Genomic DNA, 13,305 nt, shown 5'->3' on the forward strand with positions numbered 1-13,305 from the left:
AGCAAGGGAAAACAACCCCTACATATACGAAAAGAAGCATATCGATTTATACCGAGACGACCAATTAGTACAGTTTCCCGGATTGCCACTTCAGGCACAGATCCGACATCCTACAGGACCAGTCAATGCAATTTTTGGAGACCACCCGACCTTGGACACCAAACACCCTCAACACGCAGAGATCTTTTGGGCAGAATGCTTCCGAGACAACTGTGGATTCCACTTAAGCAGGAAGATAGTCCACAACTTTTTCCCACGACGACGCAAAGCAACAGGCATTCACGAAGTATATACCACAACCGACCTACCAAATTGGGAAATTAAAATAAGATTTAACACTGAGCCAGCCGCAATTTTCACGCCTAACGACAACTACCCCATGGCGTGTTGCAACCAGAAACAGTTCCCATGGTATAAGTGCACCCGAAGCGTATACAGAATACATATGCTAGCCAAAGCACAGGCCTGGCACGAACAGAAATCACGGCAACCAGGACCTGCACCAATGACCAGAATTGTGTGGAACCCCAACGTACGAAATAACGAGATAACCACGAACGCACGCAAGATACCCGTACCAGCGAAACACCCACTTAACCTAGTCGAAACAAGAAGTAGCCACACACCCAGGGACAAAAAAAACAAGGACCCACGACGCGAGTCCAGCAAATTAAAAAACTAAGACAGCCAGACGGCACAGGGCACCGAACGGCGACAACAGGAACGAAACAAAGAACCCTGAACGCTACACAAAACACCATAGCAGCACATGAACACATATTTCTCAATATACGACTCGATGGCAGACCCATACGAGCACTTTTCGACAGTGGAGCACAAGGCAATTATATCTCACCAAGGGTCGTAGCGAAACGACGGATACCTTGGCGGCAAAAAAAGGAACTATACCAGTTGCAAACCGTGGAAGGAAAGGCAATTTTATACGGGAACGGCACCATCGAAACAGAGACCGTACACCTCTGGATGGAGAGCTATGGACGAAAGGAACAAATCACTTTAAACATTACGGAGATAGGGGACAAAGACGTGATATTAGGAATCCCCTGGCTCAGAAGGAGCAACCCCCGGATAGATTGGATAACCGGCCAAGTCCAATGGGAAGAGCCGTTAGCCTCTGAAGGAAAACCCAAGAAAAGGATTTCACGCAACGAGCGTAGGGCACAGGAACGAAACCAACAAAAGATTATGGCGCTATTAAAGAAAAGCGAGCCACGCCTGGAGCCAATATCGGAAGGATCGCGACTATCCATGAGCGAAGAACGATCGAACCTTACCACATTGATCGACAACATCCCGGCCGAATACCGGATATATGGACGACTATTTAGCCCCGAATTCGAAACAGGACTACCCGAGCATAGTCCGTTCGACCACGAAATACCATTGAAAGAAGGAATACAGCCCAAACTCCACAAAATATACGGCTTGAACCCAACACAGATGGAGGCACTAGATGAATACCTCGCAGAGAACCTTAAGAAAGGTTACATCAGACCATTAACATTACCAGCAGGATACCCAATCCTCTTCGTACCAAAGAAGAACGGAAAATTACGACTATGCGTGGACTACAGACAATTAAACGACATCACCATAAAGAATTGCTACCCACTCCCACTAATAGGAGAATTCCGGGATATGCTCTATCAAGCACAGTGGTTTACAACACTAGACCTTAAAGGAGCATACAATTTGATCCGCATAAAGGAAGGCGAAAAGTGGAAAACAGCGTTTCGCACCCGACGAGAACATTATAAGTACCTAGTAATGCCCTTCGGTCTTACCAACGCCCCAGCAACCTTCCAAACCATAATCAACCACGTTTTCAGGGAATGCCTAGACATTTTCGTCGTTATCTACCTGGACGACATCCTTGTCTTTTCCAAGACGTTGGAAGAACACAAGCAACACGTTCACACAGTCTTACAGAAGCTGCAAGACGCTAAGCTTTTAATTGAGCCCGAGAAGTGTCTCTTTTACAGCAAGCAAGTTAATTTCCTAGGATATATTATCGCTCCTGGAGAAATTAGGATGGAGAAATCGAAAATCCAAGCGGTAAAGGAATGGCCTTAACCACAGAACGTAAAAGACGTTCGGGCATTCCTCGGATTCGTGAACTTTTACAGAAGATTTATCAAGGGATACGGCGCGATTGCCACCCCATTGACCAACATAACCAAAAAAAACCTAGAATTCCAGTGGACGGAACAGACATAACAAGCCTTTAAACAGCTACGAAACGCAGTAGCCAGAGAACCAATTCTCAAGATACCAGACCCAACGAAACCTTTCGAAGTCGAGACCGACGCATCGGACTATGCGATCGGAGGACAATTCAGTCAGCGAGACGAAGAAGGACGGTTGCATCCTTGCGCCTTCTTTTCACAAAAATTACATGGACCAGAACTCAATTACCAGATCTACGACAAAGAGTTTATGGCCATTATTCGAGCATTTGAAGAATGGAAACCACAGTTATCCGGAATTAAACACGAGGTGTTAGTTTACACGGACCACAAGAACCTGACCCATTTCACCACTAGCAAAATGTTAAACAAACGACAAATTAGATGGTTAGAATTCCTGTCAGAATTCCATTTTAGAATCATCTACCGAAAAGGAACAGAAAACGGCAGGGCCGACGCCCTCAGCCGAAGACCAGATTACGAGAACATAGTGCCAGAGGAAACACGGGTTATCCTCACCACAGACGGAAACGGAAACCTTTTACCAGCACACCGGAGTTTTATAACAACAAATACGGTAACCACACCAGAAGAAATACGGAAGATCCACGGAAACAAAGCCCACGGACACCAAGGAATTTCCAAGATATGGAAACGGCTAAAACAGCATTACAATTTCAAAAGAACACGACAAAAAGTACGAAAAGCCATTAAGGACTGCGAACTTTGTGCCAAAAGCAAGTCCGCAAGACATAGGCCTTACGGACTCCTATAACCCTTACCAGCCCCCAGCAAGGCATGGCAGACCATCACAATGGACTTTATCGTCAAGTTACCTCCTTCGGAAGAACCACTCACTAAGACCAAGTACGACAGCATATTGGTTATAGTGGACAAGCTCACCAAATACGCCTACTTCCTACCATATAAAGAAAGCAGCAACGCCGAAGAAATCGCCTACACATTCCTACGAGTGATTGTCAGCAATCACGGACTTCCAGAAAACATCATCACAGACAGAGACAAGCTTTTCACATCAAGATTTTGGAAATCCCTGATGGAACAGCTAGGAACAGACCACAAGCTATCCACAGCATTCCACCCACAGACGGACGGACAAACAGAACGAGCCAACCAAACACTGGAACAATACCTAAGATGCTATGTGAACCACAAGCAAGATAATTGGGTACGGTTATTACCCATAGCACAATTCGCTTACAACAGCTCAGAAAACGAAAATACCAAAACAACCCCGTTCTACGCCAATTATGGATTTAACCCTACAGCGTACGGAGAACCAAGAACCACGATTACGGCACCGCGAGCCGATAAACAAGCGAGCGAGTTACGACAATTATATAAAGAACTCCAGCAGGAACTAGAGTTCGTACGAGAAAGAATGATGAAATACGCCAATCAGCATCGGATGAAGGGACCATCCTTTAAGGAGAGAGATAACGTCTACCTCATTCGACGCAACATCAAAACACAACGACCTAACAGCAAACTCGATTTTAAGAAGTTTGGACCTTTTAAAATTAGCAAGAAAATCAGCGACACCAACTACAGACTGTCATTACCAGACACCATGAAAATTCACCCCACATTTCACGTATCATTACTGGAACCAGCACCACACGGCACCAGCACACAAGAAACGATCGAGATCGACGCAGAACAAACCTACGACGTTGAACGAATATTCGACCATAGACGAAACCACGGCAAAACAGAGTACCTTGTTAAATGGGAAAACTATGGGCATGAAGAAAACATTTGGGAACCCCTTAACCACCTCCAGGATTGCCAGGAACCGCTCCGCCAGTACTATCAGGAGTTGGATCTGCGAGCAAGTCAGCCAAGAAAAAGAGGACGACCTAAGAAAGCACCACCTACCATTCCCAGAAGTTAAGGGCCGACCAGGACTCGAAACCATACCACCAGACGAACCTACAAAGAAACGATCAGTATGCAATACAAAACAAAAACACCAGAAAAACGACGTACCAACGGAATGTTGCGCAAGAACATTCATCTCATCCAACAACGAAGGATTCAGAGGACCCATCGGGAAAGTCGAATCCCAGACAAAATTGGAATCCGGAAGAAGCGACTCCAAGGACACTTCAGGCAGGACCTCGGTTGATCGTCGACGCTCCTCCTGTTCCGCCTCCTCACGCTCCACCCGATCCAATTCCTCCAAGTCATCAATTCCGCGAGACACAGCTCGCATCATCTTTTCAAACCACAGTTTCTTTTGTTTTCGCAGACGAAGCAACTTCGCCTGCTGCACATGGATCTGCTCCTCAAGCGCCTCGACCTCCGCATCCAACTTCGAGTGCTGACGACCAATGTGACGGATTTGAGCAGCGGACAGACCCAACACGTCACACCCAGAGCGATTGGAACGAACACACTCCACACAGCGAGCAGAATCCTGAGGAGATACCTGACAAGACGCTGCGCCTTTGGCACGGCAGGGACTGCAGGAAGGCATCTCAACGGTATCCGTCGACAACAGGGAAGAAAGAAGGGCGTGGCGACGTTCTGTCGACGAACGACCAGATTTTGGTTTGGCTACACGACTAGACATGGCGCAAGAGAGTTAGCCAGGAAGGAAGGAAAACCAGAACAGGGATCAAGGGAGTACGGACTACTTAAAGGCCAAAGGGACTTGGCCAAAGGAGAGGAGACCTGATGTTACGACCAGACAGTTGGGCCGGTACCAGGGAGGCCAGGTGGGGTCACACCCCTCCTGACGACACCCGCCCAAAGAAATCACCGACCGGCAGAAAGAGGATTACATAAGAAGGAATCACGTGACCTCACGTGATTGCCAAGAGAGTGATCTCAGTAATCATTGAGGGATTACAACAGATCAAGGGAAGTGATTTCTGCGATCTGTGACAGATCAGGAGAGATCACATTCGGAACATAGTCTATATAAGGCACGCTCATTACCATGTAGATAGATTCGATTCTAGGATTGCTTAGCAGCAATTAAACTCTAGTTAACCTCAATACTTACTTGAGGACGATCATAACTTCACCCCCAGTCATTGAGAACCCCAGTTACCCAGTCAGACGCTCAGTTGCTTCAACCCACTGTACTTTACCCTAAGAACAGGTTACCCCGATACCTTGATCGTAACATCTAGTGCAAGTTGCACAGTGGGTGGTTCGGTCGTTGTTATGGTGCTCAGCTCACCGCTTGTTTGCATTACTTTTCAATATTTACCGTGAGTATCAAAGCGGAAAAAAGAACACAAGAAAAGAAATATGATATTAGCCCCGTGTTCAGCGTGGATGAGACCAGCTCCAATTTGCATGGGACTACCAGTTAGCAAAAGCAGGTAAGAGCAGACTGCTGCTCTGCGTTCTGGTTGCCAGTCTACAATCACGGGTCTGGAAGTATAACACCCAAGCAAATCACATTGCACATGACAAAAAAAACTCGAAAATAGTGTCATCGCACACATATATTTCTCAAGACAAAAACCCAGACGCTAAAAGCTGACCAACTTCAAATGCCCATGATAGTCACAGATAAACCCCCAACCTAATCCCTCCTCAACCAGCCTAGTTGCCGCTCTGGGGCTCCACGGGCCAGGTGATCGTCACCTTGGGCATCTTGGGCACGCCCACGCAGGCGGCGCCAGACTTGAAGCCTTGGGCGCAGTCCCAAAGGAGCGTCCACTTGCCGAGGCTGCTAAACCACTCGCTGTCGCAGGACAGCGACTGGGCGTTGTAGGGCTGGCCGTTGAAGAGCTTGCCGGGGAGGTTGCACTGTTTGTCAAGGCCAGTTAGTGTTTTTTTCTTTCCCCATGTCTTTTCTTTGGCAAAACCAAAACAGAAATATACATCACTCGCGAGGCCTATCATAAACTTACGCATTCAACGGCGTTGTTTCCGTAGACGCAGCAGCCCAGCGGGTTGTAGTCGGCGTTGACGTGGGTGAAGCTGGGGCAGGTCCAGTCTTGCGCCCGACGCTCGAGGGACTGCGACTCCTGGGAGATGGGGCCTGCGGCGGCGAAGCTGGCGGCGGCGAGGGCGAGGACGTGGGTGAAGGAGACCATTTTGTATGATTATTTGTTGTGTTTGTGGCGTTGGGACAAGGAAGCTTTGTGACGGATTAGGTTTATACACTAGAACTAGTCGATTTAAAAGCCAAGGCTCTGTTGAAAGTGAGTGACGGTGGGTGAGGATTGACGAACGAGAGGCTGCGATGGCTTGGTGGTGAGAAAGACAAGCAATGGGCGGATAGCAATGAGATGCACTCAGTCTCTTTATACTAAAAACCTCGACGACAAATCCAGAAAGTGGCAAAAACCTCATAGCTTAGAGCCCACTACAAGCAAAAACTGCCCCCGCGGGGAATCCAGAACGCGACTCGGACGTCGGCGGCCTAGGTTTCCCAAAAAGAACCGCGGGCTGCATTGAACACGGGAATTATCCCGTCCATAGGGGGGGGGGGGGGGGGGGGGAAGGGTGACAACGGTTGCAACGGACGGGATTACTTGTTTGTCAAACTCTTCTCCACCCCGTCTCCAAACATTTTCGCAGCTGTCAAAAAAAGGTCGAGACGAGCAGGGACGTGTGCAGCGCGCTTACGAGCCGAGGTGCAGACGCAGCTCAAGCGATACAGGTTCAGGGGCGCCTTTTTGCACCGTTCGTCCCCGCACAACCACAAAACTACCAGATGTCAGGGTTGGAGAAAAAAAAAACAAGAAGAAAAAGACAAAGCAAGCATGCGGAGTGTACGGAGTAAACGCTACCTACCTGATTAGGCAGCAAGAGCAAGGCGGGCAGGTTTTCCAGTGCTTGCCTGCATTGGAAATTAAGGTGGCTTTGTTGTCCTGTCCCAAACCCATCGTTCCCATGGTTCTATTCATGCCAGACATCTTCGATGAAAAAAACCCCCCAGGCCCCCTTTTTTGTAGGTTGATCAGGCCATTGGGCGGCCACGGAACAAGCACAACGCCACCTTAAATCCCCCTTGCCTTTCGGTGAAAAGCCACATTGGGGTTTGTGTTTCTCTCGCGGCATTCAGAAATTAAGCTCCAACTCCGAAATGACAAGACGTAAAAAAAAAAGTCACCGGAGATTTGAGAATCGCAAATCCCGCGCACAGCTCGGCTCCTAATCTTCTCGGCCAACCCTTACCCATTACCCCCCTTGTTCCCCCGGGTTTTCTACCCAATTCGGATGGTATCCTTCAGTATGGGGTCCCTCTTCCCCTCCCGCTTGACCTCAGGGTTCGCCGTGCTGCCTCGTAGATTAATGTTGCATGGTCGAATGAGTTCGAAGCATGTCGCTTGCAGTACTATAGAGGATCGTTACGAAATTGCCACAAAAGTCGCCCTGCGTTTATTTTTAACTTGCTGAGGCGGACGGAGGAAAAGGAACCACAAGTGGTGATCATTGCCTCTCCCGTAGCGTCAAACCCACAGCTGCACTTCAGCATTGTGTCGGGGCGATCCCTGCCTCGAACATGTGTGGAATCTTTCGAGGGGAAAAACTCAATTTGATAAAAAAGCTCGTGTCTCGACCTACAAGATAGGGTGCAAACCGTCTCAATTTGATACTCGTTCAGGAACCCTGCAGATTTCTTGACGCCTGACGCGCGGCAAGGAAAAACATTCAGTTGCAATTTCCGCGCGGATCCTCCGACACTAACCATTCTCGTTTCTTTACATACTTTCAAGCTTGTCCAAGGAATTTTCAACATGCTCAAGGCCCAGGCTCCGGAACTTTGTTCTGGCAAGTCATCCAGTCAAGATCTAGCGTTAAAAGGTGCAGGAAGCCTGACCCCTGTTATCTAACACCACTTGGTGACAATACCAATGCTGTCATCCAAGTAGAGGTAAAAGGATAATCGACAAGAATTAAAAAGTTACAAGGATCATCAAGCTCAAGCACCAGGCGTAAAAACGTCACCTGACAGCAATCGAAATACAAGTCCATGGTGAGATTGCGAGACATAACAAATATTGACAAAACTGGGCAAACGCGATAAACAAATGCTAAAATAACCCGAGGAGACTGTACTCAGATCCTCCTTGTATGCCACCAGAACGCCCAGATGCCAACTAAACCGGCCAAACTAGCAAAAAAAAAGACAAACTGAATAAACGAACGAAAAGGCCGTCGAGTGTTCCAGAAACACTCCTAATGAGTTCGAATGCTGATGCTGAGATGAGTTGCTCCGTGATCGAGTCAAACAATGCCTGTTGGTGTATCTTGTGGAAGACGCGTGGTATCGTTAAATGCCATGGGATAACCAGAGCAGTTGCTCCATATTATGACGCCTAGGCGCCTCAAGTCAAGTTCATGCGACGGGAGGTGCCTGTTTCACTCCTCTCCTCCCCAACAGTGTCGCACCATCGAGGTTCAGTTCAAACGCTCCCTTCTGTCGGTTGCGATCCCTGACCTGCTGTCTCGCAGCAGCTGTCACCGCTGCCGAGTGCTGTCCATAGCCACGTTGCTGAGGCTCACCAACCGCCGTCGGGGCACCTTTGTTACTTTCACGCTCCCGACCACGCTGGGCTTCCTTTTCGCCACGGATATTGGCGTTGCGCATGCTCTGCTCCAGAGACTGGGTTGTATTGGCACCCGCTTTCTTGTGCGAGTACTCGCCACTCTCATCGCTATCGGCATCACGCATACTAGCATCCTCATCTTCCTCGTTGAGGTTGTTGAGGATGGCTGGCGCTCCACCAGCCTTGGTCCCAACCTGCTTGCGGCGCTTGCCTTCTTCCTCCTGTCGGTGCACGGCATAACCAACATCGAATACCTCGCGCAGGTTGACAGCACCAGGTGACCTAAAGTCGTACCGGCGATCGCCATCCTGTAGCCTTCCGGCGTCGAAAGCGCGGAGCATACCGTCCGGCGCGAATTTCTTCTCGTCGCGGGGTGTCGGACCCGAACCGCGAATCCAGGGGTGTGCTAGGAATTCAGTAATTGTAAAACGCTTCTCCGGATCGACCGTCAGGAGATGGCTGATCAAATCCTGTGCCGACTTGGAGATGTCATCCCACCATGGCGAGAGGAAAGTGTACTGGCCCTTGGCGACTTTCTCCGTAAGGATCTCGATGCTCTCATCGTAGAAAGGTGGGAAGCCACACAGTAGCGTGTACAAAACACACCCCAGGGCCCACATGTCTACCGACTTTGAGTAGCGCTCGTCCTTGACAATTTCTGGTGCGGTATAACCAACGGTGCCGCAGGGCGTCATGGTTTGGTTGTCCCATACGATCTTGGACAGACCAAAATCGGCAATCTTGATCTGGCCAATGCCGCCGCCACCAACACCCGGGATGAACTCGCCCTCATCGACCTTGTCCTCGTCGCCAGGCTGCTTCGGCTTCGGCTGCTTCGATGGTACGACTGGAATCGGTGAAAAGAGAATGTTCTCAGGCTTGATGTCTCTGTGTTGCAGGTATTAGGTCAGCATATGATGACATTGTAGTACATGACGTCAGAAGACGTCTCGACGACGCATCCTGACGGAGCTTCGCCTAGCCCAACCCGGGATCAAAAACCACAGCGTCATGCAACCTCCACACCGTGTGCTAGCGCAAAACTGCGCATGCATGGGTAAAACTCACCTGTGAACAACTCCCCGCTCTTCATGCAAATACTCAAGCGCCTTGGCAACCTGCACAATAACGTGCCTTGACAATTCCTCGCTAAAGTATGTGAGCCTGACAATTTGGTGGAAAAGTTCGCCACCTGGTGCCAACTCGAGAATGATGTAGTAGTATTGTTTTGACTCGCTGAAATCGACCATCTTGATGATGTTGGGGTGATCAAGCTGGCGCATTATTTGCACCTCTTTGAGAATGTTGGCGCGCTATGTCACGTTAGTTTCTTCGGCATTCACGACAAGGAGGGACCTAGGCGCTGCCGCCGGCACACTTGATCTGAGGTAGAGCCCGTCCCAATGTGGTGAAGTGACAAATGCAAGATAGATGGGGAGTAACAATGGTGAAGTGAGTATGACGACGGCGTTAGCCTATAAAGAAATTTTTTGCGCACCTCTGCAGCTTTGGGAGCCTTGGGTTTGAAATCCGGATGCAGATGCTTGTTTCCCTATTTTGGCGGCACCCGATGGTTGGTACAAGGAATGATGCGACAGAAGAGACGGCCACAGGAAGGGAAATGAAACAAAAACAATTTTCGCGCGCGCAGACAACTGGTGATGAGACGCTGCCACGTAACAGCAACTTACCTGCATACTGCTCATCTCGAACTTGCGAACAACCTTGATGGCTACCTCGCCTGGCATCTTGCCCTCGAGGTCCCTAGCTCGGTATACGTTGCTGAAGGCACCGTCTCCCATCTTCTCCAAAAGCTCCCACTTCTCCAAACCGGGGTACTTGGGGAATTTAGACTTGCTTGCAGCCTCCTCGGCTACCAGCTTGGCAATGTTACTCTCGTCGATGCGCTTGCTCTTGCTCTTTGGGATTCCATGCTGGACACCTTGGTCGGCCTCGGCGTGGTGGGCGGCGACGTTACCGGCCTGCGCAGCGCGGTTCGTTGCGTCGTTGCCTGGCTGGACTGAGTATGCGGCCGGCGCAGGCTGGTGAGCTGGCACTCCGCCAAACGCAGGTTCCGACACCGGCGCCATGTTCTTAACAGGGGCAGGATCGTGGCGAGGGGGCGAGTTGTCGTGTTTTTGGGACTCGTCGTAGTTGTTAGCTACCCTGGCCTGCTTGCCTGTTGGTCCAAGTTGATTAGTCTCGAAGTTGCGCGCTTGGTTTTGTGTCGAGAAGACGCAGATGGGAAGGCTGGGGCTGAGGGGAAGATGTGGTGGTGGCCAGGATCATTGCTGAATGGCCGATGCACTAGGGTGGTGTTGGTTAAGATGCAGTAGGTAGGAAATTATTGTCTTCAGACGCACCATGACGAATAAAATTCTTGAGCTGTTGAATGGTTGACATTGTGTCAAATCTGTAGTGCGGCCGGCCGTGGAGGGGCTAGACCTCGAGGGAGGGAGGTTGGTCGGTAAGGTAGAGATGGCTCGACTTGGGGCTGACTGATGATGTCAGGCGCTTGGGCTTGGGTACACAAAACAAAGACCGTTGCGCAGCCCCTGGAAGGCAGTCTTTGTAGCGCACCTGGTGGATGGATGACGGTCGCCCAGGCGTAAAGCGGTACGGGACGGGTAAGTGTATTGAGGATGTCGTAGACAGTGGTAGTTGCGTCCCGTCAAGTTGTCTTTTGCGCGGTGAGTGACACGGTCAGTTGCTGTCCAAATAGGTTCGAGTCGACGGCAGATCGTACGGTGTATGTGTGTGTGGGAAAAGATGCTTGCTCTTGTTCTTCTCCAATGACGTTGTGGCAAGGTGGAACGGGCGTGGGCGTGGTAGCAGGAGTCCGAAGTGTTCTAGTTCGGGAAGGGTCGGTTGGCTGGGTCGAGTCTGACAAATGTCTCGTGGTGACGGATGGCCTGGCTGGCAACAACAGGGTGATCGGACGGATTGGAGATGCGATGCAAAAGTTCCCAGGAAGTGGGTTGCAACTGATCGGTTGATCGATTGATTGATTAGCTTGATAATTTCTTTTCTCTGGAGGAGGCTTTCGCCAGTAATGTTTTGCTCAAGGGGAAGATCGATGAACGGGCCTGCAGGGACTTTTTGGTTCTCGTCTTTTCGGCGCTGGACATGGCACCGGCTAAGGTAGGCTACCACATGCACTGACCGCCAAACTTGTGCTGCCCCGGAAAAAAAAAAAGAAACACGTAGACGATGCATACAAGCTGAGAGAACGTGGAGATACTCACAGTAAAAGCGCCGCAAAACTCAAAAGTTGCTTGCTATACAACAAATTGATCGTGTTGAGAGCCGGATGAAAATGGAAAACTCCAAATGTACGTCGTAGGCGGTGCTGAGGGTGGGCGGCGGTCGAGGATTGAGGGGTCGTGAGATGAGACGGCGGTAGGTAGGTAGGGCACCGTGCACTTCAAGTGGATTGATGGATGTCTGATTTCCACGAGGGAGCGAGTAGGAGAGGAACCCAAAAAAATGCAACGCCAATGCGACCGACAGGCGGGTGCGTTTTGCGGTTTATTACGCCTTATACGCTAAGTGGCTACTGAATAACTGTGACACCCTTCCTTGCTTTTGCCTGCATGTCTGGGGCGTACTTTTTTTATCCCCTGGAGACTAGGTGATGTGATGGAATGGCGCTTGGAGTCTTGGTAATCTGCAAGCTGAAAGATCAAGTTCTGCTGCCAAAATTCCCCTGTTCCTTTTGTCGTCCAGGCTGAATGACAGAAGAAAGCAAAGAACCGTAAAAGGCTCTATCCCGGAAGGAGGGCCCAGGATACCTGCCCTGGAGATCCCGGGAGGGAGTTTATGACGTAGTAGCGAGCGTCATCTTGGCTTGAAGACCAGTCTTGCTACTCGTCCCTGATTGGTAACTCTTTTTTTCTGTGGAGTTATCTCAGGACGCGTGCTGAGCGTGCCCCACCCCAAAAGCTGCCGCTTTCCGTGGGGTCAAAGCAGTCTCTTGCAGCCGATCTGACTGGATTGGAGCCGCAAACTTGGTCACTTGTTTGCCGAAAACGAAGAGATCGTCGCTGCGCAATTTAACCACAAGAAGAAACAGACTGGAGTAGTGATGTCGTCTTTTAAGCCTACCGCAGCACGCTTACACAGACAAGCCGTCATCGTTTGAGGAAGCCATCTCTCGACTTTATCACCAGCTGAGATTTTTCTTGGCCGTTTTGGCAAGCATACAGTACAGGAGGGCCTGTTCCTTTGCTTGTTGTTTCGCGCCTTGTGCCTCGCCAAACCCTGACTTTACGCCCGATACAGTGCACGACTCGTGGGGACTTTGAAAACAGCATGCGAAACCTGTATTTTAGGTGACTTGGTTGAATCTAGGCCCGCCCATTTGCACCCAACGCCAGGGAGATTGGGAAGAAAAGGAGGAATCCCCCAGTTTTGAACGCGTCGGCAGACCAGAACCCAAAAGTCCAAACGGCTTCGATTAATTATCGTACGGTACACTGTCGCTGGGTCGGACGCCGACCCGTCCTGTCACGGTCCTCTCTTCTTCCGCATCTCCGAAATGGCGTGTTACCAGGGGA

General features: G+C 50.0%; 3 protein-coding genes across 6 annotated transcripts; all 3 read right to left on the reverse strand.

Moving 5' to 3' along the window:
* Window positions 1–393: 393 nt before the first annotated feature.
* On the reverse strand, window positions 394–5,359 carry MGG_17035. 4 transcript variants are annotated; one of them, XM_003716006.1, is made up of 4 exons: window positions 4,865–5,359; window positions 4,218–4,795; window positions 4,107–4,160; window positions 394–4,053 (listed from the first exon to the last, which is right to left on the reverse strand). In XM_003716006.1, exons 2-4 carry the CDS (start codon window positions 4,705–4,707, stop codon window positions 3,998–4,000), a joined length of 600 nt encoding a protein of 199 aa, XP_003716054.1. In that variant the 5' UTR covers window positions 4,708–4,795; window positions 4,865–5,359; the 3' UTR covers window positions 394–3,997. The 4 variants fall into 4 exon arrangements, with proteins under 4 accessions (XP_003716054.1, XP_003716056.1, XP_003716057.1 ...); XM_003716008.1 differs by having other exon boundaries at window positions 4,218–4,982; XM_003716009.1 differs by having other exon boundaries at window positions 1,077–4,160; window positions 4,865–4,982.
* Window positions 5,360–5,675: 316 nt separating this feature from the next.
* Window positions 5,676–6,286, reverse strand: MGG_08546 (uncharacterized protein; the record flags this gene model as incomplete). The annotated part of the gene is made up of 2 exons (XM_003716010.1): window positions 5,676–5,996; window positions 6,101–6,286. 2 exons carry the CDS (start codon window positions 6,284–6,286, stop codon window positions 5,790–5,792), a joined length of 393 nt encoding a protein of 130 aa, XP_003716058.1. The 3' UTR covers window positions 5,676–5,789.
* Window positions 6,287–7,758: 1,472 nt separating this feature from the next.
* MGG_08547 (CAMK/CAMK1 protein kinase) lies at window positions 7,759–12,841 on the reverse strand. The gene is made up of 7 exons (XM_003716011.1): window positions 11,995–12,841; window positions 11,496–11,733; window positions 11,113–11,429; window positions 10,441–10,928; window positions 10,248–10,301; window positions 9,818–10,062; window positions 7,759–9,637 (listed from the first exon to the last, which is right to left on the reverse strand). Exons 3-7 carry the CDS (start codon window positions 11,150–11,152, stop codon window positions 8,539–8,541), a joined length of 1,926 nt encoding a protein of 641 aa, XP_003716059.1. The 5' UTR covers window positions 11,153–11,429; window positions 11,496–11,733; window positions 11,995–12,841; the 3' UTR covers window positions 7,759–8,538.
* Window positions 12,842–13,305: the final 464 nt, after the last annotated feature.

Source organism: Pyricularia oryzae, chromosome 4, assembly GCF_000002495.2.
Source record: "Pyricularia oryzae 70-15 chromosome 4, whole genome shotgun sequence".
NCBI lineage: Eukaryota > Fungi > Ascomycota > Sordariomycetes > Magnaporthales > Pyriculariaceae > Pyricularia > Pyricularia oryzae.